This window comes from Piliocolobus tephrosceles, chromosome 10 (assembly GCF_002776525.5).
Source record: "Piliocolobus tephrosceles isolate RC106 chromosome 10, ASM277652v3, whole genome shotgun sequence".
Classification (NCBI taxonomy): Eukaryota; Metazoa; Chordata; class Mammalia; order Primates; family Cercopithecidae; genus Piliocolobus; species Piliocolobus tephrosceles.
In genome coordinates, this window is record NC_045443.1 from 49,158,393 (window position 1) to 49,186,302 (window position 27,910).

General features: G+C 43.9%; 1 protein-coding gene and 1 non-coding gene across 2 annotated transcripts in view; both read left to right on the plus strand.

Annotated features, from left to right (window-relative positions):
- The window catches only part of ACVR1B (activin A receptor type 1B), a 46,527-nt gene that overhangs the window by 11,579 nt on the left and 7,038 nt on the right, over nt 1-27,910 (plus strand). Inside the window, exons 2-7 of the mRNA XM_023211077.2 lie at nt 12,978-13,217; nt 14,014-14,262; nt 18,698-18,928; nt 21,529-21,696; nt 22,717-22,873; nt 24,308-24,432. Of these exons, the coding sequence (XP_023066845.1) occupies nt 12,978-13,217; nt 14,014-14,262; nt 18,698-18,928; nt 21,529-21,696; nt 22,717-22,873; nt 24,308-24,432 (1,170 nt within the window). The remainder of the gene's footprint in view (nt 1-12,977; nt 13,218-14,013; nt 14,263-18,697; nt 18,929-21,528; nt 21,697-22,716; nt 22,874-24,307; nt 24,433-27,910) is intronic.
- Nucleotides 25,147-25,253, plus strand: LOC111542108. Its single transcript, XR_002731451.2, has one exon. It is a non-coding gene; the product is annotated as a U6 spliceosomal RNA (small nuclear RNA).

Sequence of the window (27,910 nt, forward strand, 5' to 3'; positions counted from 1 at the left end):
GTGAGAAACTGGTGAAAAGGACACTGGTTTCCTCTTTGTGAATTCAGAGATTCCTGGACATGGTGGAGAGTCTAGAGATTCAGGAAGAAGACAGTTTGAAAAACACTCTAAGTTTTTTGTTTTTGTTATTGAGATTATATTGTGTATGTTGTTTGGCAAATAGGGATATATGGTAGTAGTTTTAAATTGTGGCAAAATACGTGAAACAGAAAATGTACTATTTTAATTGTACAATTCAGTAGTGTTAAGTACCTTCATAATGTTGTGCAAACCGTCACCACTATTTTTAAATTTTGATATTTATTTAATTTTTATTTATTTATTTATTTATTTTTGAGACGAAGTCTTGCTCCGTCACCCAGGCTGGAGTGCCATAGCATGATCTCGGCTCACTGCAACCTCTCCCTCCCAGGTTCAAGCAATTCTCCTGTCTCAGGCTTCTGAGTAGCTGGGATTACAGACATGAGCCACCACACCCAGTTAATTTTTTGTATTTTTAGTAGAGATGGGGTTTCACCATATTGGCCAGACTGGTCTCAAACTCCCAACTGTAAGTAATTCACCCACCTCGGCCTCCCTAAGTGCTGGGATTATAGGCATGAGCCACCATGCCCGGCCAACATTTCATATATATGTAGAATCTTAATATGTGGCTTCCTTCATGTAATGTAATGCTTTCAAGTTTCATCTATATTAGAGCATGTATCAATAGTTTCTTTTTATGGCTGAATAATATTCCGTAATAAATATACCACATTTTGTTCATTCATCGTTTGATGGACATTTGGGTGGTTTCCACCTTTTGGCTATTGTGAATAGTACTGTTGAGAATAATTCATGTACAAGTTTGTGTTTAAACATTTGTTTCAGTTATTTTGTGCGTATGCCTTAGAGTAGAATTGCTGAGTTATAGGGTAGTTCTAGGTTTAACTTAATAAGGAGACATCAAACTTCTTTTCACAGCAGTTGTACCCTTTTATGTCCCAGCAATGCGCGAAGGGTTCCAGTTTCTCTAAATCTTCACCAACACTTTTTAAATTTCTTTTTCATATTCTTATGGCCTTCCTAGTGGGTATGAAGTGGTATCTCATTATGGTTTTGGTTTTCATTTGAATTTGCAGTACATTAGAGTCGATGTTGAACATCTTTTCGTGTGTTTGCAGGCCATTTGTATATCTTTGGAGAAATGTCTGGTTCAGGTCTTTTGTCCAGTTTTGTTGGTTTTTTAAAAATTATTATGTTTTTTAGAGAATGGGTCTTTGTCTGTCACCCAGGCTGGAGTGCAATGGTGTATTCATAGCTCATCGCAGCCTTGAACTCCTGGGCTTAAATGATCTTCTTGCCTCAGACTCCTGAATAGTTGGGACCTCAGGCATGCACCACCATGCATGGCTCCTGTTCAGTTTTTAATCTGGTGGTTGTTGAATTTGAAAAGTTCTTTATATATTCTGGATTCTAGGCCATTTTCAGATATAAGATTTGCATATATTTTCTCCTGTCCATTTTCTTTTTACTCTTTTGATATTGCCCTTTATACACAAAGGTTTTTAATTTTGATGAAGTCCAGTTTATCCATTTTACTTTTGTTGCCTGTGCTTTGGTGTCGTATCTGACAGACCATTGCCAAATCCAAGGTCATGATGTTTTACCCCTCTTCTGAGTTTTAGAAATTTTAAGTTTTAGCTGATATATTTAGGTCTTTGATCTATTTTGAGTTAATTTTTGCACGTGGTGTTAGGTAAGGGTCTGACTTCATTCTTTGGCATGTGGTTATCCATTTGTTCATCACCATTTTTTGAAGAGACTTTTCCTTTCCCCTGTATGTTCTAAGCACTCTTGTTGAAAATCAGTTAACCATAGATATATGGGTTTATTTCTGGATTCTCAATTCTGTTCGGTTGATTTGTGTGTCTATACTTAGCACCACTCTGTTTGATAACTGTAGCTTTGTTGTAAGCTTGAAATCAAGAAGTATGAGTCCTCCAACTTTGTTATTTTTTTTTCTCCCAAGATTGGACTCTTCAGGGTCACTTGCAATTCCATATGAATTTTGGGATCGGCTTTTTCATTTCTGGAAAAAAAAAAAGGTCACTGAGATTCTGAAAGGGATTGCATTGAGTCTCATCTGATGTATATAATTTACATGTATAGGCCACTGAGATTCTGATAGGGATTGTATTGAATCTCATCTGATGTATATAATTTACATATAATATGTGATCATATATTCACATTTTTAGTGTAATTTAATTTATGTTGGTGAACAAGTTCAGTTCTCAGTTTTTCAGTATCAATTTGCAAAAAAAATTCCTCTTGAAATATAGTATTCCTAAGAAACTACATCAAACTTGTAGTAGTAATTATCTCTGGCGCAGGAATTAAAGGGGCGCTCAACCTCTACTTTATATATTTCTGTGGTGGTTGAAATTCTTGTTAAACGAGGAAACACGGGTTAGTTACTTTGGTAAGCAGGGAAAAAAAGGTAGTAAAGATAAAATATATTTTTTAAAAACCTGATATATGATATTCATAATAGCACAACTAACATTTATAGTTTTGGACCCCCTTACCAAGTAGAATTCCTCCAAATGAAATATTAGAATTGAAATGCTTAGTAGCAAGTAAGAGCTTTTGATGTATTTGATTCAGTGTCAGCAGCTGGGTGGGAGGACAACCAGTAGGTTGGACATATTAGAGTACAGACCTGTGGGGAGGATGCGGCCGCATCAAAGCACAATGGGAGGTAGAAGCTTTACTAGATAAAGACAGTACCATGTGACATCGCTCAGGGTCCTTTCCTTATATGGATGATATAGTTGGGCTAGGAGAGATATGATGCAGACCACCTGACTGGGATAATGAGCTTGGAGAAACCACAGAATTAGGCCAGACGTCAGTGATTACAGACTGATTATCCAAACACGAACAAGAGAGGGATACAGCAGTTTTGGTTAAGAACCCATCCTTAGGATAGGCAGTCTTAGAACTACTTAAGGAAATACACTGAATTTAATCTTGCATAATGGATGAAATCGATTACAGAGTAAATTTCAAGTAGTCTGGAACGTAGTCTTTTCTAGACTTAAAATGTGTGTGTGCCAAAATCTGTGTGGCTAATGTTGTTGGGGTTGGAGGAGGGGAGTGTGGAGGTAGGGGAATGCCTACACAGGACCTGGAAAAGTAGAAGAGGAAAACATTACTGAAAAAAAAAAGAAGAAATAATTAACATCACGAAAAGACAGCTGGAAGTTCTGTGCCTTGCGAGGTATGGTAGGGATGGTATTCATCATTTGTTAGTATTCTAGCCAGAAATTTGCACCTGAATCAGATCAAACCTCTACATCTAGCTAATAGCTTATAGAAAATACAGAGGAGAGAGGAACATGTTAAATGACACCTTGGAGAGTCAACCCAAAAAATCCAGAATGTGGGAAACTACAGGACAAATGGCCTAGATTCTTCAACAGATAACTTGCAAGGAAAAATAACAGCACCTATAATCTAAGGGGGAACCTATAGATTAAGAAAGGTTTTAGGAGATCTCTCAGCCAAGTGCAGTGAAAGAACCTCATTTAGATCTGGATTTTCATTTTATTTTATTTTATTTTTGAGGCAGAGTCTAGCTCTGTTACCCAGGCTGGAGTGCAGTGATACAGTCACAGCTCACTTCAGCTTCAATCTCCTGGGCTCAAGCAGTCCTTCCACCTCAGCCTCCTGAATAGCTGGGATGACAGGCATGTGCCATCACACCTAGCTGATTTTTTTACTTTTTGTAGAGATGGTCTCACTATGTTGCCCAGGCTGATCTTGAACTCCTGAGTTTAAGAGATCCTCCCACTTCAGCCTCCCGAAGTGCTGGGATTACAGATGTGAGCCACCATTCCCTTCCCAGATCTGGATTTGAGCCAGCTGTTAATTTTTTCAAGATAATAAAGGATTTTTGAGCACTGACTGGATATTTGATTACATTAAGGTTATTGTCAGTTATTTTAGGTATGATAATGATATTCTGGGAAACTGCAATTTAAAATATAACTTGCAGAAGATTCCAATATCAATGACAAAAAATTAAAGGCACTTAGAAACATTAAAGGTGGCCAGGCATGGTGGCTCACGCCTGTAATCCCAGCACTTTTGGGAGGCCGAGGCCAGTGGATCACCTGAGGTCAGGAGTTTGAGACCAGCCTGGCCGACGTGGTGAAACCCTCTCTCTACTAAAAATACAAAAATTAGCTGGGTGTGGTGGTGGGCGCCTGTAATCCCAGCTACTCGGGAGGCTGAGACAGGAGAACATCTTGAACCCAGGAGGCAACGGTTGCAGTGAGCCGAAATCGTACCATTGCACTCCAGCCTGAGTGACAAGAGCAAGGCTCCATCTTAAAAACTGAAACAAACCCAGCACTTTTGGGGGCTGAGGCGGGCCGATCACGAGGTCAGGAGATTGAGACCATCCTGGCTAAGACGGTGAAACCCCATCTCTACTGAAAATACAAAAAATTAGCTGGGCGTGGTGGCGGGCGCCTGTAGTCCCAGCTACTCGGGAGGCTGAGGCAGGAGAATAGTGTGAACCTGGGAGGTGGAGCTTGCAGTGAGCCGAGATCTCGCCACTGTACTCTAGCCTGGGCGACAGAGCAAGACTCTGTCTCAAAAACAAACAAAAAAAAAATGTTAAAGGTTGGGGGAAACCTGCTAGAGAATCGGTGGCTGGTGCTAGTGGGAATGTCTAGCATTTGCTTGTACACTTAACTGTATAGGCCCTTGGCTAAGAGCTGTATATACTGATTATCTTATTCCGCAGAGCCATCCTATGAAGTTGATTCTCTTAGTTTTCTCCATTTTCTAATTGGGCAGCCCGAGTCCTGTGAGCCTAAGAAACTTGCCTAGTGTTGCTCAGCTAATAAGTGAACCAGAATTTAAGCTTAGGCTGTCTGACCTCAGAGCCCAGGCTGTTAATCCCTGTGTAATTATATCTCCCTGAAGGTGCTCTTAGTGATAGAGGAGGTAGCAGAGAAACTAAAAGAATTATTTCTGGCTGGGCATGGTGGCTCACGCCTGTAATCCCAGCACTTTGGGAGGCCAAGGTGGGTGGTTCACCTGAGGTCAGGAGTTTGAGACCAGCCTGGCCAACATGGCGAAACCCCGTCTCTACTACAAATACAAAAAATTAGCCAGACGCCGTGGCAGGGGCCTGTAATCCCAGCAACTTGGGAGGTTGAGGCAGGAGAATTGCTTGAACCCAGGAAGCAAAGGTTGCAGTGAGCCGAGATCGCGCCATTGCTTTCCAGCCTGGGCAACAAGAGCAAAACTCCATCTCAAAAAAAGAGAATGATTTCTTCCATTTGTACTGAGAAGCATGCTATGGAAACACACAAGCCCAAATTATTTCGAAGTAGACAAGTTGTAGATGTTAGATACCTTTCAAGGTAAAGGTTTAAAACCAATCTTACATTCATAGTTGGTTTGTAATAAATGTCATTTTATTCTGAATTTAAGTAGTGATAAATATATGGGATGTTTTAGACCTAATTAAAGAAATGGGTCTTTGTGGCAAATTGTATTTCCTAAATGACTGCAACTATATTTCCCATCCGACATGTTTTTCTTACAATGTGACTTTGACACTCCTTCCAACAGGCGGGGTCTACCCATGTCCCTTCCTTGAATTTGGGCGGAGGTTTGACTGCTTTGATCTATGGTCTATGGTGGATGTGATGCTCTGTGGTATCTAAGGCTAGGCTGCTAGAATAATTACAGTTTCTGCCAGGTTCATTTCCTTTTGGGATCTTGCTCTGGGGAAGGGCAGCTATCAGGCTTTGAGGAGCCTAAGCTAACCCACACAAAGGGACTACAGGTTGAACATCCCTAATCCAAAATGCTCCAAAATCCAAAAATTTTTGAGCACCAACGTGCTCAAAGGAAATGCTCGTTGGAGCATGTTGGATTTCAGATTTTCAGATTAGGGATGCCCAGTCAGATGTATATGAAAATATTCTAAAATCCCCCAAAATCAGAAATCTGCAATACTTTCTGGTCCGAACATTTTGGATAAAGGATGCTCATCCTGTTGTTGAAGAGGACCACATCAAGAAGAACAAAGGCCCCCAGCAAACAGCCAGCATCATGCGCCAGATGTAAGCGTGAGTAAACCTTCAGATGGTTCTAGCCCCCGGCCTTGGAGTCTTCCACCTGAAGCCCCAGATATTGTGGAGTAGAGATAAGCTGTTTCTGCTGCCCTGCCCAAGTTGCTGGCTTATAGAATCCATGCATAGATTAAATGGTTGTTTGATGCCACAAGTTTTTGGGGTGATTTGTTATATGGCCGTAGTAACTGGGACAATGTTATTTTTCCTCCCATCTCAAAGGACTTTAATGTTGTCATCATAAATGGCCATTTTTGAGCAGATGTTTAGTGTGGACCTACTAGAATTCAGCCCTGGAGATGCAAAGGTGAATGGAACATAGTCTATTTCTTTAAATGGCACCACAGCCAGAAGACTGTTAAATTGACCTGTTACTCTTACATGTGTAAAGATATTTCCAAAGAGACCTTCGTTGCTATGCTGGTGAGACCTAATAAAAGGGCCACTGAATCTAAGAAAACATTATATTACCCACTCGAGAAAAGGTGGCAGTATGGTTTCTCTAAAGCCCAGGCAGGCTAATAATTTGAAATTTTTTATGGAGGTAAGCATGCATGTGAATAAAGAGAAAGAGTTTATCTGGACTTTCAACCCTCATAGAGTCTGTACAGGTAGTTATTTTAAAGTCACAAAGGAATTAAAGGAATTTACACTGTGTATAAAGAACTATCTTAGCCAGTGTGGTGGGGTACACTTGTAGTCCTAACTACTGAGGAGGCTGAGGCGGAAGGGATCGTGTGTGGCCGTGAATTTGAGGCTATAGTGAGCTATGACTTCAGCTGTAAGTAGCCACTGTACTTCCAGCCTGGACGACATAGCAAGACCCTGTCTCTAAGAAAATTTTAAAAACAAACAAAAAAAAACTGTCTTAAAAAATAAAGTAGGGATAAAGCACCACTTCTATAATATTGGTAGAGTCACCAATAAGAAGTAAGGAATTCATGGTGAAACCTTGAGGTTTCCAGTGGCATTGTTATCCCAGGCTGTAACACACTAAATCCCTGGAGATGAACTGCAGGAAGACATGGTGTGGCTCTTTGGTCAGAAAACCAACAGTGCATTTGATACGGGGAGGGTAAGAATGTGTTCAGAGTGATGTGAATGATATTTGCAGGGTGCTGAATCTGATCACATGAAGGTGTTCCTAGTGTGGCCATGGCCCTGCCGACTCTGTGTGCCGAGTGTTGTCAGAGTGTGGTAGAATGCTGTGTGGTATTGTGGGGAAAAGATGGGACTTAGACCCTAGAGACCTGAGTTGGAGATGTGCCCCATCGTTTTACTGCTTTACCACTTGTGAGCCCCGTAACTTCTCCGAGGCTTTACTATCCATAAAATGAGGCAGCTGTACCTGCCTCAGCTCCTGAGTTCCTGTGGGGATCACAGGAGAGGATGAAAGTGAAAACTCTTGATACAGTAACACAGCGTAGCTCTACACAGTGTTTTCTTACGGGAAACAAACTGAAAACACCCTACCTGAACATAAAACTGGTGTCTCTGATCCTGCGGTCATAGTTGTGTAGAGTTGTGGCCTTTGTTCTATGCCAAAGAAACTGGAGGGGATTGGGATAAGGGCCAAGGAAGAATAATTAAAGTAATCATGGTTGTATTAGGCTATTCTTTTTTTTATTTTTATTTTTTTTGAGACGGAGTCTTGCTCTGTTGCCCAGGCTGGAGTGCAGTGGCCGGATCTCAGCTCACTGCAAGCTCCGCCTCCCGGGTTTACGCCATTCTCCTGCCTCAGCCTCCCAAGTAGCTGGGACTACAGGCTCCCGCCATCTTGCCCGGCTAATTTTTTTTTATTTTTTAGTAGAGACAGGGTTTCACCGGGTTAGCCAGGATGGTCTCGATCTCCTGACCTTGTGATCCGCCCGTCTCGGCCTCCCAAAGTGCTGGGATTACAGGCTTGAGCCACCGCGCCCGGCCTTGTATTAGGCTATTCTTATCGCTTTGGCCTATCTGGTGAATTTCTCATCTGGAAAGAGTGCTGAGAATCAGTTTATGATCAAGTCATAAAATCACAAAGAGAAAGGGCAGAACTAGAAGGTTGCCTGGTGAAATTTGAAAGAATCAAGTCTAGGGTACCTAAACAGGACAGTGCTCCACAACCAGTACTAAATTTATGAAATTAATTATCCACAAGTAGTAATTAAGTTAAAATTCATAATTACTGTAGCTTCAAAAGAGTTTTAGGTGCGCTCCTGGACCTTCATCTGTTAGGACAAACTTAGATGTTGTGTGCCGTGCCTCTTCCCTTTCACAGGGGGCACCATCACACTGCACTCTCCCACACTGCTCTTGGTGAGGGTCTGAGGCGGGATGTTGGGCTAAATGGCTGTGAGTCTGACCCTATGTGGCGGTTTTTGAGAATTCTTAGCTGGGCTATGGTGTCACTGAGTGGCCTGTCTTTTCTGAGGCCCAGCTGTGTCAGGCGCCTCTGTAACACGGAGCTAGACAGTCTGCCCAGATTGGAACTTGTCAGCCTTACTCGAAACACAGCCTGTCTCATGAATCAAATTTGCATTTACATCCTACCACAAACCACCTTCCAATCATACTTTGGAACCATGTTCAAACCCTGCCAAGGTGGTTTTGTCTTTAGTTTAAATTTGACTAACTTGTTAATGACAAAAGTCTATGCTAGTAGGGCTTTTGTTCTGACCACTTCCTAACTGGTTTATGTGTGGAGTGATTTTGTTACTCCTGTGATTTGGTTTTCCGATTTGTGTTATTTCTACTACGTAATTCTTCCGTCTTGGAATAAGGAGAGTTTTAGGTATGTATTGTTTACATACACAGTGTGTAAAATTTTTAACCTGATGAGTCACTATGAAACAGATTCTAAGGGGCTGTTATCATTAGTCCAGATTTAGCTTTTCAGAGAGAATTTAATTTAGTGTGTGTGATTTAATGAACTAAGATTTACAGTAAATTTAGATGCTTTTATAATTGTCACTTTTGTTTCAGTGGAAAATGAATGTTAACAGAAGGCTAGCCAAAATGTCTGTATTTAAAAGATGTTTAGGAAAAGGCATATAAAACAAAACAGAATTGTCCAGTGTTGGGTCAGTGATCAAACAATGTAAACTTAAAAACAAAACTAGATTCAAACATAGCTGGAAAGGATTTTAGAGGTCATATAGTTCAGTCCCTTCTTTCTGGTTAATCATGAGAAAAGTGAGGTTCAAAGAGGTTAAATGACTTGCCCAAAGCCACGCAACTAGTTCCTGACAGAGGTGAAACTTGAACAGCAGTTTCTTTTTTTTTTTTTTTTTTTGAGACGGAGTCTCGCTCTGTCGCCCAGGCTGGAGTGCAGTGGCGAGATCTCGGCTCACTGCAAGCTCCGCTTCCCGGGTTCACGCCATTCTCCTGCCTCAGCCTCCCGAGTAGCTGGGACTACAGGCGCCCGCCATCTTGCCCGGCTAGTTTTTTGTATTTTTTAGTAGAGACGGGGTTTCACCGTGTTAGCCAGGATGGTCTCGATCTCCTGACCTCGTGATCCACCCGTCTTGGCCTCCCAAAGTGCTGGAATTACAGGCTTGAGCCACCGCGCCCGGCCAGCAGTTTCTTACTGAAACTTGCCACTTCCTAATTAGTGGTTAAGGAGACACATTTTTACTTGGGTGGTGTTTTTTTGTTTTGTTTTTAGGTTTTACATTGAGAGGGGGGATTAATATTTATTGAATCTCTACTAGTTGTTAAGTACTTTAAAAAATATATTAGCTGGGCGCACATGCTTGTAGTTCCATCTCCTTAGGAAACTGAGGCTGGAGGTTCCCTTGAGCCCAGGAGTTCGAGTCCAACTTGGGCAACATAAAAACTTTGTCTCTAAAAAATAGATATATATTTCTTCATATAATTCTTACATAGCCCGATGAAATAGTCATGTGCCGCATAACAGCATTTTGGTCAGTGATGGACCGCCCTGTTATATGATGGTAGTCCCATAAGATAATACTGTATTTTTACTTCACCTTTTCTGTGTTAGATACAAATACTTACTGTGTTACAATTGCCTACAGTATCCAGTAAAGTTACATACTGTATAGTTTTCTAGCCTAGGAGCAAGAGGCTACAGCACTTAGACTATGCCATCTAGGTTTGTGTAAGTACATGCTGTGAGATTCACACAGCAACAAAATTGCCTAACGCTGCATATTAACAGCCCCACTTTACAGATTAGGAAACAGAGTGCAAGAAGGTTAATACCTCGCTCAAGGTCATGTGGTTAATATTAAAGCTGGCATTTGAGCCTTTCTGACCTGTTCTGCTATGATTCCCACTGTGACTCCTAGTGATGGTAATTCTGATCTTTTTAGGGGTATGGGCAGTGGTGGTAGTTATCTTTGAAATATATCTTTTTCAGACTTCTCACTCTGTAAAATATGTAATTAGACACAGATATGTGTAGAGGGGCCTTTCTCAGAAGACCCATAGCTCTTAGCAGTTGCTTGGCTAATCTTCATACCATCTCTGCAAGATAAACAGTGTTTTCTGGTTGGGTAGTTGAGGCCCAGATAAGCTCAGGGACTCACTCAGTGCCTTATCACAAACCCACATGGCCCAGCCCCCAGTTCCGTTCTTCGTCCTGTCTAGCATAGATTTCACCACTTTTGTTCTTTCCTGTCTTACACCAAGATTGTTTAAGTACTTCCCAAAAATAATGAGCCACGTGTGGGTGTGTTCGTTCTCCAGAATGAATCACTGTGAAAGAGGTTGTGAACTAAGGAAAGGAGCATAAGTATCTGGAAGCAGAGGCTCCTGACTGTTCAGTCCCTCTAATTGGTGGGCTCTGGAGTGAGTGCTTTTCTAAAAGGCAACTGTGGATTTGGGCTTGTGTCTCACTGTGCTCAGAATAGTCCTCTCTTGAAGTTACTTTTCCCTTCTTGCTTCCCAAAATAGAACCAATGTTGTTCTCTTTGTTGGACACCACAACACAAATATTGAGAGGTATGCTTTCCATAGGGAACCCCTCTTAAAGTGCCTGAATGTCCCCACTGCCACAAAGGGGAATGGGAGTTAGCTTTCTTGAGTTAACAAGATTCCAGCATGAGTAAAAGAGGTTTGGATCAAGTATTCTGAGAGTTTCAGAAGTAAATGTAAAAGCAGAAAGAATAAGAGAGGGAGCAAACAAAGGTATTTGGAAGAGAAAATGAAGAGATTCCTTAGTCTTTTTTGTGTCTAAATGGGTTAGAATATAAATTCAGGAGAAATTTGCTTTTAAAAATCCCTTTTATGATTTGGATCCTAGTCTAATGGGCACCTACTTTAAATGTTCTGACTTTAAGAAATACCACTACCCAAACTCTTAAGCAAGAGGCTGCATGTTTTGGAATTTCTCCCAGAAGAAAGGGATCTGATGAAACGTGAAAAAATACAACAGGCCATAAGTGAAGATCTGCACTGTCTACACTGTCTGTCCACCTGCCAGGACTGCCTCCTTGGTTTCCTTGGGTGGGACTAGCAAGGAATCGGCTCATTTATAGAAAGCCTGAGGAAGGAGGGGTTGGGCACTGAGATATTTAGAATCTGTCTTTGGATTTGAAAAGCCAAGAGATGAGTTTCAGAATATTGGAGGAAGAGACGAAGATAGACTATGTATAGCCTAAATCGGTGAGTTATGACAGGGTAGCTTTTCATGGGACTGCCCATAAGTGTCTCATCTCCAGGGGCCACAGTGTGAACGCATTGCCACTTGTTATCCAGATAGTATTGACTGAGTGTGTGATCTGGGACCCGCTTGGGCCCCCACCACGTCCACACCTCAATGTGTGAGTGCCTCCTTCAGCACTTCCGAGCCCCGACCTCAGTGTTCTAGTGGGCAAAGCAACAGTCCTGCCCATGCCAAGAGGTCAGAGCTAGGTTAGTCTCATGGGAGACAGTGTTGGGGAGAACCAACTGCTGCTGTCTGTGCTATTCTTGTTAGTTGAATAAATAAAGGATTTCAGATTCCAGGGCTGCTGAAGAGGCTTTCAGAGGCGCCAAATTCATTTGCAGTAATTTCCTGACAAATGGGACACACTTATGTGTGATACTTCACCAGCAAAACTCATTAATCCCAGAGGTGATTGTGTGCACTGCCTGTTTGAAAAAAATTGTGTGTGTGCACACACTCGCATACATGAACACATGTGCATGCTATCCAGGGGCCTTTCAGGATGGGTTAAATGTATTGAGCACTTTTAATGCATTATCTCACTTAGTTGTCACAATACCTTCACAAGGGAAGCACTCAAGTTCTTCTCTTTAGAGGATATCCTTTGTGCCCCTCGTGAATGAGAGGGGCACCTGACTTGGACTACTAAAGGTAAAGGCAGGAGGACGATAATGGAATGGTCAGGGAAAGCTTTTCAAAAGAAGTGACATTTGAGTTGAATTTTGAAGGATATGGAAGAATTAGGCAGGAAAAAAGCATTGCAGCAAAAGAATGTGTGAGAGCATGCATGCTGCAGGAAGCCGTGGGCGTGCTTGGTTCCTGCTGGGGGAGATAGGGCTGGTGATAGCTCCAGGAACCCTAGGTGGCTCTGCATGAAGTGGGGGGCAGCCCCACATTCTCCAAAAGGAAGATGCTTTCCTCTTGTCAGGCATCTCAATTTGAAGAAAAGGTAGTTCCTCTGTCTCTCACAGGCATAAAGTAGAGCACTTAGAGGATAATAGTGGAGCCTCAAAAGCCCAATAAGCAGGTGAAGTTGTGCTTAGTTAAGGAAATCTGTTTGGCCCCATCTCTATAAAAACTGTTTTGGAACATCAAGTATGCTAAGGGTTATATTCTAAGTTTGGGAAAGGACCTGCAAAGGATCTTACCATTGATGTCAATGTCTGCTCCCCAATTTCCTGCAGCTCTGCTGTGTGCGTGCACCAGCTGCCTCCAGGCCAACTACACGTGTGAGACAGATGGGGCCTGCATGGTTTCCATTTTCAATCTGGATGGGATGGAGCACCATGTGCGCACCTGCATCCCCAAAGTGGAGCTGGTCCCTGCCGGGAAGCCCTTCTACTGCCTGAGCTCAGAGGACCTGCGCAACACCCACTGCTGCTACACTGACTACTGCAACAGGATCGACTTGAGGGTGCCCAGTGGTGAGTGCATGCCCCTGTTGGACTAGTGGCTCAGCTTGGAGGGAGGGCACCCCGTCGCTTCATTTTTTTCTACTCTTGCCCACTCGCTTGGTTTGACGATAAAGATGCCTTTTGGATGCTCCCCAAGGTGACAAAGGCTGGGGTTTCTCAGAAGTTGCTTTTGTAGATTAGAGGGGGAGGAAGCAGATTTTCAAGTTAGTCCCAGAGGTGCCAGCAGTGTTTTGAGTAGTGGCTGAGCAGCCATAGGCAGTGGTGAGGAATGGAAGAACCAGGCGGGGATCCCCGCGGGAGGATGTGGGACTGATCCGAAAAGAGATGGCCCCAGAGCTGAGCAAAGGTGACTGCTCAAGGGAGGATGATGGTCAGATGTGAGAAGGGACCAGAATAGAAAAAGGCCAGTAACCAAAGCTGAGAAGCACCACATACCACCCTTTTGCAAGTCTTCCATTCAGGAGAAGGAGAGAAACTAGAGTGGAGCTTAGAGGAGCTGTGGGAAGTTAAAGAGCAGAAACAGGCGTCTGTGTAGGGGCCTGAGGCAGGGATAGTATCATGAAATGTGTGAGATTACAAAGTGGGTTGTGGGTTTGACTGGAAAGAGGTGCCTTAACTAAAGAAGTTGGGCATTTGAGAGCATCTAGGCAGACATACTAGCCCAGGAAGATCAGAGAGATCAAGGAGCCTGAATATGTCGACAGGGAAGGGGTTCTTTTTCACTCTTCACTTTGAGGGAGGTGTTTTTACTCTTTCCCTTGTTTTTACTTCTCATTCTTTCCCTCTCCTCTCTCACTTGACCCAGGTCACCTCAAGGAGCCTGAGCACCCGTCCATGTGGGGCCCAGTGGAGCTGGTAGGCATCATCGCCGGTCCGGTGTTCCTCCTGTTCCTCATCATCATCATTGTTTTCCTTGTCATTAACTACCATCAGCGTGTCTATCACAACCGCCAGAGACTGGACATGGAAGATCCCTCATGTGAGATGTGTCTTTCCAAAGACAAGACGCTCCAGGATCTTGTCTACGATCTCTCCACCTCAGGGTCTGGCTCAGGTACTGAGTTCTCCGGGGCATCGTGTCTGTGGTTGACTTTAATCAGTTTCCCAGAAGGATAGCGTGCTTATAGAGAAGGCTGGGGGCACTGCATTTGTTTCTGCCAGCATTGAGTCGTTTGGTTTCCTAGTTCCCCTTCCTTTGGAGTCAACGTGTAATAAGATAAGATAATGGGTTCACAGAAAATCTCTCATTCCCTGGGATTCCCAAGTTCTAGTACACAATTATCCACTACAGAAGTTCTGCCTCTCTAAGCTTTGCAACTGTACGTACATCTATTAAAATTTAGCTGGTTCCACCTGAGCAGTGGAGTGCTCAATTTCGGGGCTCCTTTTGAGAAACAGGAGTGTGTGAGATTCCTGTGAGGTGGTGACAGCTAATCATTGATCTCTGAGCAACCACAAGGGAGTTTAAGGACATCCAGTAAAGCTTAGAGTTGGAATTTGGTGAATCATTGACTTGTACCAGTTGCCCAAGGGTTTTTGGTGGGGGTGAAAATAAAGGCAGTGTGGGCCTCCAGCATAGCATCAGCACTATTTCCTGTACTGCCTTTTGTTGACCAAGTCTTTCTCAGATGAGGGAAATGAACCAAATACTAGACCTTGGCATAAGACGAGAATTGAGGATAAAAGGGCTTGGGGTTGTTTAGGTCTCAGGGTATATAGCTCAGCTAGCTATTAAATGTGAACATGAATGCAGAAGAATTTTTTTACTTACTTACTTACTTATTTATTTAGAAACAGCGTCTTGCTCTGTTTCCCAGGCAGCAGTGCAGTGGCACAGTCTCCGCTAACTGAAACCTCTGCCTGCCAGGTTCAAGTGATTCTCCTGCTTCAGCCTCCTGAGTAGCTGGGATTACAGGCATGCACCACTACACCAGCTAATTTTTGTATTTTTAGTAGAGACAAGGTTTCGCCACGTCGGCCGGGCTGGTCATGTGTTCTTGACCTCAAGTGATCCACCTGCTTCGCAAATAATTTTTTTAATGAAGATAAACCATTATTTTTGTGACAGTGGTATTGCGTTCCTTATTTATTTATTTATTTATTTTTATTTTTTAGATATGGTCTCACTCTGTTGTTGCCCAGGCTGCAGTGCCATGGTGCAATCACAGCTCACTGGAGCCTCAACCTCCTGGGCTCAAGAGATCCTCCACCTTAGTCTCCTGAGTAGCTGAGATGTCAGGCATGTGCCACCAGGCCTGGCAATTTTTTTTTTTTTTTCATTTTTGTGGACGGTCTCACTTTGTTGCCAGGCTAGTCTCAAATTCTTGACTTCAAGTCCGTTCTTATAAAAGAAAAAAACATCCACAAACATCACTGTTGCCATTCTAGCTAAAACACAGAAGATCTTATTTGTGAGAACTTTTGCATGTTTTTATATATGTTTCCTTGACGTGGGACAAGACTGTTGTTCTATGGGAAAATTATGCCGTCAGTCATGCCCAGACATTCTGCTTGACATGGGAGTACTTTGAGCTGTGACATCTCCTGAATTTCAGTGGCTTTGCTTTTATTAAGCTCTGCAGTAGAGAGCACCAAAATGATGGATGTGTTTAAAAGCTGCATATTTTTAGAAACAGTAAAAATCTAGGGCTCGTTCCTTGTTGAAAGAGGTAGGGCAGTGGTTAGAACCTCCTGGCTGACTGTGGGAATTGATTTGCTGCTAGAGGAGGGTAGATTGGGTTTTCCAAAGTATTTTTAAGACCCGGACCAGCTGAAACAAGGGAAGGGCCATGGTAGTTGTTTAGTCATCTGTAGCAAAATGTTTAATAACTATTTCCCTCTGAGTGGTTTAGTATATTCTTCATTCAGAATATGCAGAACTTCCAAGGTGTTAGGTTTCTAATGATGTGGTTTTTAAAGTAGTAAGTCCATGTTGCTCCTATGACTTTCAATTCATTTAAATAAGTATATACTGAATACCTTCTGGGTGATATAGTTTTAGACAGATTAGAAAGAGGCTGACCCGGCTGGGCGCAGTGGCTCACACCTGTAATCCCAACACTTTGGGAGGCCGAGACGGGCGGATCACGAGGTCAGGAGATCCAGACCATCCTGGCTAACATGGTGAAACCCCGTCTCTACTAAAAATACAAAAACTTAGCCGGGCGTGGTGACGGGCGCCTGTAGTCCCAGCTACTTGGGAGGCTGAGGAGAGTGGTGTGAACCTGGGAGGCGGAGCTTGCAGTGAGCCGAGATCACGCCACTACACTCCAGCCTGGGTGACAGAGCGAGACTCTGTCTCAGAAAAAAAAAGTCTTGACTCCAGGATTGCATCAGAGAGACAGGAATTGTTGGGAACCCGAGTCTCACAGAGGAGGGCACATTTAAAGGTGTCTTGAGGCTGGGCAGCCACACTTACAATTCCAGCACTTTGGGAGGCCAGGGTGGGCAGATCACATGAGGTCAAAAGTTCGAGACCAGCCTGACTAACATGGTGAAACCTCGTCTCTACTAAATACAAAATATTAACCGGGTGTAGTGTTGCATGCCTATAATTCCAGCTACTCGGGAAACTGGGGCAGGAGAATTGCTTGAACCCGGGGGGCAGAGGCTTCAGTGAGCCCAGATCATGCCATTGCACTCCAGCCTGGGCAACAAGAGCAAAGCTCCGTCTCAAAAAAAAAAAAAAAAAAAAAAAAAACCTGGTCACGGTGACTCACACCTGTAATCCCAGCACTTTGGGAGGCCGAGGTAGGTAGATCACCTCAGGTCAGGAGTTCGAGACCAGCCTGAGCAACATGATGAAACCCTCGTCTCTACTAAAAATACAAAAATTAGCTGGGTGTGGCGGCGGGCGCCTGTGATCCCAGCTACTTGGAAGGCTGAGGCAGGAGAATTGCATGAACCTAGGAGGTGGAGGTTGCAGTAAGCCGAAATCATACCATTGCATTCCAGCCTGAGTGACAGAGCGAGACTCCATCTCAAAAAAAATAAAATAAAAAAGGAGTCTTAAAGAATGAGCTGGAATTTTTAAGAGAGGCAAAAGGGCAAAGAACATTCCAGGCCAATGAAAATAGCTTCAGTAAAAAGACAAAGACATGAAGGTCCACTGTATGTTTAAAGAACCTTTATGATAAGGAGACCAGCATGATGTGCTTGTGCTAGGGAAGCAGGGGGAAGTCAGGCTGGCCCTGGTGTAGAGGACCTTGAGGGCTGACCTTTATCTTATAGGTAAGGGGCTTCTACTGAAAGTTTCCGTGTGGGAAATGAATGTTCATTTTTTCGTTTGGAAGGAATTCTGGCAGTGGTGTGGAGGATGAATTCATTCACTACCAGCCTTCTTTTGGGAAGGGTGGGGTGAGGCGGGGTATGTGTGGGTGCACAGGGCAAGAGCAGGCTGAGATGGGAGGCAAAAGACCTGTTGGAAGCCTTTTAGAGAAGGTCCAAAAGTAGGACAGGCGGACAGAGATGGAGAGGCGGGGGCTAATTTGAGAAACATTTTGGTGGTTCTATACTGTTGTCATTAAAAGCATAGATTATAGAGTCAGACAGTCCTAGATTTGAAGCCCTGCTTTGCCATTTAACTGCTTGTATGAATTTGAATATTACATAACCTCCTGTATGAGCCTTAGTTTTCTTGTTTATAAAATGGGGATGATAACAGTGCCTTACCTTCCAGGTGGTTTGGGGAAGTGAGATAATTTATGTAAAGCCCTTAGCATGGAACCTAATGCATAGTAAGCATGCAGTAAATGGTAGTTCCCATCTACCAGATCTAGGGATTAATAATGTATTTATTAATTTGATTGGGGGTAGGAGTAAGAGAGTTAAGAGTCAGTTGTGATGGTAAGGGTGATTAGGTACATAGAGATACATTGAATGAGTCAAATGAAGCAGTGTTGAGTTTTATAAAGACAGTAAAATTAATCTTAGACTAAACATAGATAGTCCTCCATTCTACCTCTGGAGTTGTGCTTGGGAGCAGAGCTTTGCTCTCTTTGGAGGTGGGAACCCATGGGCCTCACAGCACTGCCCTCTAGTGGCTAATAAGCAGAACAGCCAGAAGGTGGCCCCCAGCACATGAGCCTCCACTTTCATGTTCTCTGCCCTCTTTCCTTCCTCCACCAAAATAAAGCAGATGTGGGTAGATCGGCCCACAGGTGGCTGGCTGAAGAGTCGGTAAATCTGGTCAAACATTTACGTTCAAATCTATCATCCATGCTTACTGAGAGGAGAAATTGCGTAGATAAGGAGTAGCTAATCATACACGTTTCCCATTTGTGTTCACTCTTTGCCCCTCTCTGCCTGGCTCAGCCCTCTGGTAGATCACCTAGAAACGTGCAGGCTCAGCAGCAGCTCTCCATGGTTAATGCACCAGTGTAGGATGAAGACACCATGTTAAGGGTCTTTCCATTGTGCCAATTAGTGTGGGAGTTGGAAAATTTGTCAGATTTGCAGTGTCAGGTTTCTTCCCATTCTTTGGTCCACAGGGTTACCTCTCTTTGTCCAGCGCACAGTGGCCCGAACCATCGTTTTACAAGAGATTATTGGCAAGGGTCGGTTTGGGGAAGTATGGCGCGGCCGCTGGAGGGGTGGTGATGTGGCTGTGAAAATATTCTCTTCTCGTGAAGAACGGTCTTGGTTCCGGGAAGCAGAGATATACCAGACGGTCATGCTGCGCCATGAAAACATCCTTGGATTTATTGCCGCTGACAACAAAGGTAAGGGCTGGGCTTGGATACAGCATTCCCAGATGGAGGATGCCAGAGAAAGTGCATAGCTATGGGATGCACAGCTCTGTTTGCCTTCATCATTGTAACCCATAGAGAACTTGAATAAGGTCAAGGTTTCCACACTTTTCTTAAGGTGTGGAGCCTTTTATTCCATGAAAAGCTTTTACAGAAATCCAGGTTATCAAGCAAATAAACAAGTTCTTATTCAGATAAACAAGATACATCCCCTTGCCCTACCTGCTTAATTTCTCTTTCTCCACTCTCCCAAACCCACGTCCAGTGTAGTTCCTGCAGGGAGTTCCGTAAGCTTATTTTGAAAATCACTGTGATGGGCTGAGCACGGTGGTTCACGCATGTAATCCCAGCACTGTGGGAGGCTGAGGCAGGCAGATCTCTTGAGGGCGGGAGTTCGTGACCAGCCTGGCCAACGTGTTGAAACCTCATCTCTACTAAAAATACAAAAATGAGCTGGGCGTGGTGACACGCACCTGTAATCCCAGCTACTCGGGAGGCTGAGGCAGGCCAATTGCTTGAACCCGGGAGGCAGAGGTTGCAGTGAGCTGGAGGTTGCAGTGAGCTGAGGTCACGCCACTGCACTCCAGCCTGCGTGACAGAGCGAGACTCTGTCTCAAAAAAGAAAGAAAAAAGAAAGAAAATCACTAGGATGAGGAATTGTGGCCTCAACCCTGGCAGGGAAGGATAACGACAGAAAAGCCTGTAGTCCACAAAGTGTCACCTAGTGGCCTTCAGACTCTGCTCTTGGTCAGTCCTGTCCCTGAGGATTCTTCTTTCCTTCTTCCTCTCCTTTTTATTGCTTTAGTTTTTGAGTCTCTTATGTGCCAGGCACCTCCCTATGTTTGAGGACATCATTAGCAAAGCATGACGAGTAAGGGTGATTAGAGGAGGTAAACATGAGTTGTTCTGTTGAGCACAAATTGGGGCTGACTCACACCTGAGCCCGATGGAGACAAAGGTGGTAAGAGTTCAGGAAGGAAAAACTTCCTTGCAGGGAAGGGCACTGCAGACCTGTGCGAAGGTGAGGTGTTTGGGGCCCTGCAAGTAACTTGGATGGCTGTGGGTGGAGAGACAGGCAGAGGCCAGATGGTGAGGGGCCTTTTTGAGAGGATTGTATTCCATTCTGAAGATAGTTGGTAGTAATTACAATTTCTTTCATTAATTCTATAACATTTATTGATGGCTGTGGGCCAGACCTCTGCTGGGTGCTTGGACCATCATACATAAGAGCAAGACACAGTCCCTCCCCTCACAGAGCTCCCAGGAAGAAGGGGAAGTGGCACTCGGGGTGTAGAGAGGACGCCATGAGTGGCTGGTTCGCATTGTGGAAGGGTCTGTCTAGCAGTTGTGACATGGCTTGCTCCTGTGGCACAGTGCAATTTAGAAGTTAGTGTCTAAAACGCTATCACCTTTTGGTAAAGTTTAAATCTTACATGTTTTAAAAGGATCAAATCATGTCTTCTCTTCAAACGTATTGGGAGGGTGCTCAGGACTTTGGGACTGGTTAGAGTGCGAGAAGCAGTGTGTTGGGTGGGCCCCTTGTTTGTGAGAAGAGAAGCCAAGATGTGTGCGTTTCCAGGATCCATTCCCTTTATTGATTCTGGCAGCTTGTGTGGGTAGGGATCTGGCTTTCAAAACCCACATTAAGGCCAGGGAAGGGGAACAATCGGACTCCCTCGTTCTTGCCTTTTTAACATGGTGTGTATATAGTATGGTGCCCTGGAATCAATGCCATCCTGGAATTTTGGAGATTTCAACTCAATTTCCAATCTTCCTATTGACAATGGTGTGGCTTAATTAGATTCCTGGCTTTGGTGTTTTCTTTTTCTCCCTCCTCCTGCTCTCCTCCTCCTTGCTGTCCCTAGTATAAAAGAGAAAATAAAGTGTGTGCACTCTACCTTCCATTGCTCCTCTGAAGGATGACATGCCTCTCTGGGAATACTTGGAAGTGGGCTGTTCATGCACTGAAAAGCATTTTTTGGCCTGGAATCCAGTAATGCATAAAGGAGATCTTTCCTACTCACAGAAATACCATATCCTGGTAAGAACGACAGACTGAAAAGAAACATTACAGATGAGACATGTGCTGTGTTTGGTCTGTGTTCAGAGGATCGCTGGGACACAGGAGGCCCTCCAAGGCTTTCCTGCTTGGTGGTGGTGGATCCAGCTCATTGTGGTTCTCCTGTGCCCATGAGCAAGTCTTGGTCAGGATCAAAGCAGTGCTGCAGACAAAGCTGGTGATAGCTGTTACTTTCCCTAGGCATATGCCTCCTCTTTCCTGAGTATTTCATATTTCAAATTTGACATAATATTCAGAATCTTACAGCTCACCTAAAAGAAATCAGGAGCCGTCCTAAGAAGGACATGACGTTCCCCTGTCCTTACTGAGGTCCCAAACTGGTAGACCACTATAAATGAAAGGACACTAGATGGGGCATTAGGGGGCGTGGGGGTGGGAAATGTGAATTCAGGAGTCTAACTGGATTTTGTATTGTACACACTCATCCTTACCAACTTTCACCGTTTTGCTGATAGTTACGCATTTTCTGGAACTCATGTGTGGTTCTCTGCAGATAATGGCACCTGGACACAGCTGTGGCTTGTTTCTGACTATCATGAGCACGGGTCCCTGTTTGATTATCTGAACCGGTACACAGTGACAATTGAGGGGATGATTAAGCTGGCTTTGTCTGCTGCTAGTGGGCTGGCACACCTGCACATGGAGATTGTGGGCACCCAAGGTGAGTGGACTAGCGCGGGAGCGGCAAAGTGACATAGGCATGAAAGGTCCGCACCATCCTGATTTAGTTCCTAGAATACCTTTTCACTGAGGAATTTGGGGCTGGACCTCAGGAACTCTAGTTTAATTTAAAGGAAAGGAGGTTTGAGCTTCACTTAAGTGAGGTATCTACAGGGTGTTCCCTTCACCTCTGTCTTTAGAACTCCCTCGGGAACCCTATAATATCAATATTCAGCTACTTGTCAATCAATGGCTTGACGTAGTCATTTGTTATGAAGGAGTAATCATCTTAGAATCCCACAATAGACATGAGAAAAAATGGAAGTAAAAAGATAAACCAGTGTACTGGGAATCTGAGTTTAGTGATTTCCATGTTCATTGATGGGGACAGCTGGCTTAAAGGCCACTTGGTGGATTAGATGCTGGGCCTTACTAATCTGGGAAGGTTTTCCTGGAGGAAGAAGACCTGAAGCTCTGCTGCTTGTTGACTGTCATGTCAGCTCTTTGGGAGATCCTGGATCTTGTCCAATGGCAGGTGTGATCCCTGACGCCTGGTTGACCAGTGCCACAATAGAAAATCACCCATGAAAGTTGGGTCCTATTCCTATAGCCTGTGCAATGCCAGTTCTCATCATCGGGCGTTTCCTTCTGAGAACCAGGAGGCATTGTAGCAACTTGCCTTCCGTCCCTCAGCACTTCTATACCTGAGCATATTTGCTCAGGGAAGACGAGTAGTAGTAGTAAATATTAATACAAATATTAGCTAAATACACATGTCCTTCTGTGGTCTCAGCTACATGAATGCATTTAATCCTCACAACAGTCCCATGAAATAAGTACTGTCATTCTGATTTTATGGATGAGAAGACTGAGGTACAGAGGGGTAAAGTCACTTTTCCAGGGTCACTGGATTAGCAGGAGGCAAAGCCAGGACTCAAAACTATACAGTCTGGCTGGAAAGTCTATGCTTTTAACATTTATATCATCTCTCTGTAAAGATCCCTGTTTTTTTCTCTGTCAGGGAAGCCTGGAATAGCTCATCGAGACTTAAAGTCAAAGAACATTCTGGTGAAGAAAAATGGCATGTGTGCCATAGCAGACCTGGGCCTGGCTGTCCGTCACGATGCAGTCACTGACACCATCGACATTGCCCCAAATCAGAGGGTGGGGACCAAACGGTAGGAGAGCCTGGGCCTCTGCCCTTGCTAAGCAGCTTCTACTGAGTATCCCATGTGTGCCGTTTCCCATATGCACAGGAGAAGGAGGTGTCGAAAAAGGAGGCGAGGACCTTGTTCTCAGCCCACTGAAAGTTGAACATGCACTCCCCACGTTGGAAAGTTACACCACTGCATCTAACAGATACAAGTACTGAGAGCACAGCTCCATGAACTGTGTGCACATTGGTGTTGGTGGTATTAAGGTCAGAGAGAAGGACAATCTGGAGCAGGATTTAGAAGGATAGCAGGCAACAGGTGTGGCTCGGGAAAGAGGGGAAAACACTGCCATCTCCTGTGCAGAGAGCCGTGAAGGAGGCAGGGAGCATGTTGTGCTTAGGGACTGGAGAGCATATTTGCCAAACTATAGCAGAGGTAACCTAGGATGGGCTTGCTTCCCACTTCATGCAGAAGTGAGGTAAGAAGTAAGGAGCTGTGATTGCAAATTGACTTCATGAGTTGGAAATGGGACCGCCTTTTAATAGAGTGGAAGAGGTGGAAATCTGTTTGCTGAATCTAAATGAATTTCATTAAGATGATCCCCTGATTTATTGTGGGGACTGGGGTGGCTGGAATCCTAGTAATTACTCATAATTACTACTCAGAGTCATTAAGGGTACCGCTGACGACCTCTAGAATTAATTTTGACATATCTATAGTCAGGTAAGATAACAAAAGAAGTTGAGAATGAAACTTAAGCTCAACCCATCACTGTGACTACATTCAATAAAGTGAAAGAATCTGGTATCAACCAATATTATGTACTGTTACTGCCTCTGTGACCCACATTACAAGTAGTTCTGCCAAGAAGTCAGAATATGCTTCAAATAAACAAATCTTTTCTCTCTGTTTTTTTGAAATGGAGTTTCACTCTTGTTGCCCAAGCTGGAGTGCAGTGGCACAATTGCAGCCCACTGCAGCCTGCACCTCCTGGGTCCAAGTGATTCTCCTGCCTCAGCCTCCCGAGTAGCTGGGATTACAGGTGCCCGCCACCACGCCTGGCTAATTTTTTGTATTTTTAATAGAGATGGGGTTTCACGATGTTGGCCAGGCTGGTCTCCAACTCCTGCCCTCGGGTGATCCACCCACCTCAGCCTCCCAAAGTGCTGGGATTACAGGCGTGAGCCACTGCACCTGGCCAAATAAACAAATCTTAATGGTTAAAAATAGAGATACACATCAGAGTAGCCTGGTATTGCCAAATCTGTGCTGAAGTGTTTAGAATCAAATCTAAAACATGGGAGTTTGCAATGAAGAGATGTGTACACTTCTTCTGCCCCAAGGGACTTTATCAGGATGATATTCTTCCACATTCAGAGGGCCCCTGAATCAATACTTTGATTTAAAGAGAGCAGTCATCATTTTCTGTGCGTGACCATGTTTGTTTTGCTATTGCAGATACATGGCCCCTGAAGTACTTGATGAAACCATTAATATGAAACACTTTGACTCCTTTAAATGTGCTGATATTTATGCCCTCGGGCTTGTATATTGGGAGATTGCTCGAAGATGCAATTCTGGAGGTACCTTTCTTTTTTGCCTTTGCTCCTACCTCCCATTCCAGGATGCTGCATCACCCAAAGCTGTTTTACTGCCCCCTTTCTTTTTACAACCTGTTGGATGCCTGTTGCCAGAGCCTGAATCATCATTTAAGGTTGCCATCAAAGGTGTGGAACCTTGGAGGCAGCTGTGCTTAGGATGTGTTTATTATTCGGGGATCAGCTTGTTGAATAGTGTTGTGTGTTAGGGTAACCATTCTGAAGGCTTGTTTGGCTTTCTAAACAAACATTGTTTTATTAGTCTGTGGCAGGGAGTGCCCCAGGTGCAAATAGCACAGGATTCATGCAGGGGTCTCTCACATCAGAAGCAGTATATTCTAATGCGTTGGCTCCCAAGCCACATTCATGGGAAACCCTGCTATTTCATTGTTAAAATAATAGTGCTAGTTTCTAAATTTGTAAAAGTGCATAGATTTTTCTTAAAGTGAGTTTTTTCTCCCATGGTTAAAAATTGTTGGCATTTGCAACTTCTTATTCATGACAGAATCCAGTAAGAAATAGTATCAGATTTAGCAGAAACACTTTTTATTGTCAACTTAGTATATCAGTGTTTTATGATAATTTCCACGTATTCTGCCACATGATCAAGTTCCAGGACCTCTGGAGCCCTACCTTCAGCCATTTATCTGTGATATAAGAGATTCCAGGGCAGTGAAAGTGTTTGGAAAAAAACTAGTAGTGCTCACTTCGCCAGCACATGTACTAAAATTGGAACGATACAGAGAAGGTTAGCATGGCCCCTGCGCAAGGATGATATGCAAATTCCTGAAGTGTTCCATATTTTTTAAAGACCTACTATTTGATAGCACCACAGGGTGACTATAGTCAATAATTTAATTGTACATTTTTAAATAACTGAAAGAATAGAATTGGATTGTTTGTAACACAAAGTGTAAATGCTTGAAGGAATGGATATCCCATTTTCCATTATGTGATTATTATGCATTGCATGCCTGTATCAAAACATCTCATGTTGTACCCCATAAGTATATACATCTGTGTACCCACAAAAATTTAAAAAATCTAATCTAGAAAACATCTGGCAAGTCTTCCAGCAGAACTGTTTTGTATATTAATACCCTTTTCCAGCTTCCGTTTATGACATGTTTGGTAAAATCCAAATTATGGAAATAGTGCCCAGGTAGTATTCATGGAATTGGACCTCTTAAATTTTTATCAGTATATGCAGATAAAACAGACTAAGAGACCAGGCAACAGTGGCTCACGCTTGTAATCCCCAGCACTTTGGGAGGCCAAGGCGGGCAGATCATGAGGTCAAGAGATCGAGACCATCCTGGCCAATATGGTGAAACCCTGTCTGTACTAAAAATACAAAAATTAGCAGGGCATGGTGGCACACACCTGTAGTCCCAGCTACTCAGGAGGCTGAGGCAGGAGAACTCTTAAACCCTGGAGGTGGAGGTTGCAGTCAGCCGAGATCGAGCCACTGCACTCCACCTTTGCAACAGAGCAAGACTCCATCTCAAAGAAAAAACAACAACAACAACAAATAAAACAGACTAAGAAAAATCTGGTCACACAGGTTTTAAACTGTTAATAAGTTTATTTCTTCTTATGACATCCAGAGATTGAGGCTAAATATATAATACTAACATTTATTCACCACTTGCTATGTATAAGCTCATTTAATCTTTACTACTACAAGTAAGTAATAAGTAGGTGCTATTATCATCGCTATTTTACAAATGAAGAAAATGAGTCACAGAGAAATTAGGAAATTTGTCCAAGGTCACATAACTATTTTAGTAACTCAGACTTAAGCCTGTAACTACCCCTTAGATAATTACCAAGTCCAATTCTCTATTTAAAAATATTTCCCAGGCTGGGCACTGTGTCACACCTGTAATCCCAGCACTTTGGGAGATCAAGGTGGGCTGATTGTCTGAGGCCAGGAGTTTGAGACCTGCTTGGGCTACATGGCGAAACTCTATCTCTACAAAAATAAAAAAATTAGCCAGACATAAAGGCCAGGCATGGTGGCTCACGCCTATAAACGCAGCACTTTGGGAGGCCAAGGTGGGCGGATCACGTGAGGTCAGGAATTCGAGGCCAGGCTGGCCAGTGTGGTGGAACCCCGTCTCTACTAAAAATACTAAAATTAGCCGAGTGTAGTGGCAGGCACCTGTAATCTCAGCTACTCAGGAGGCTGAGGCAAGAGAGACTCCATCTCTACTTAAAAAAAATCTTATTAGCTCAAGACAGCAGGTTTTGTTTGTTTGCTTGCTTGCTTTTCTTTTTCTGGAAAAGGGCTTGAGAAAAATTAATTGACTTTTTAGTTTTATTTTTTTGAGATAGGCTCTCTCTTTGTCACCCAGGCTGTAGTGCTGTGGTGCAATCTTAGCTCATTGCAACCTCCACCTCCTGGGTTCAAGCCAGTCTCCTGCCTCAGTCTCCCGAGTCGCTGGGATTACAGGTGCCCACCACCACGCCCAGCTGATTTTTATATTTTTAGTAGAGATGGGGTTTCACTGTATTGGCCAGGCTGGTCTCGAACTCCTGACCTCAGGTGGTCCACCTGCCTTAGCCTCCCAAAGTGCTAGGTTTGTAGGCGTGAGCCACTGTGCCTGGCCTAAATTGGCTTTTTTAAATTATCTTTTTATTATGGAAAATCTTTTAAGTTTGTAGCTTTAAAAGATGAGGACTTTAAAAAATGCAATGCTATTACCACACTTTTAAAAAATGAACATTAGGCCAGGCGCAGTGGCTCATGCCTGTAATCTCAGCACTTTGGGAGGCCAAGGTGGGCGGATCACGAGGTCAGGAGTTTGCGACCAGTCTAGCCAACATAATGAAACCCCGTCTCTACTAAAAATACAAAAAAAATTGCCAGGTGTGGTAGTGTGTACCTGTAGTCCCAGCTACGTGGGAGGCTGAGGAAGGAGAATCGCATGAACCCAGGAGGTGGAGGCTGCAGCAAGCCGAGATCGCGCCACTGCACTCCAGCCTGTGCAACAGTGGAGGCTCTGTCTTTAAAAAAAAAAAAAAAAGCCGGGCGCGGTGGCTCAAGCCTGTAATCCCAGCACTTTGGGAGGCCGAGGCGGACGGATCACGAGGTGAGGAGATCGAGACCATCCTGGCTAACACGGTGAAACCGCATCTCTACTAAAAATACAAAAAATTAGCCGGGCGAGGTGGCGGGCACCTGTAGTCCCAGCTACTGGGAGGCTGAGGCGGGAGAATGGCATGAACCCGAGAGGCGGAGCATGCAGTGAGCCGAGATCGCGCCACTGCACTCCAGCCTCGACGACACAGCCAGACTCCTCAAAAAAAGAAGAAAAAAAATACAAAAAGTAACCGGGCGTGGTGGTGGGTACCTGTAATCCCAGCTACTCAGAGGCTGAGGCAGAAGAATCGCTTGAACCTGGGAGGTGGAAGTTGCATTGAGCTGAGATCGTGCCACTGCACTCCAGCCTGGGTGACA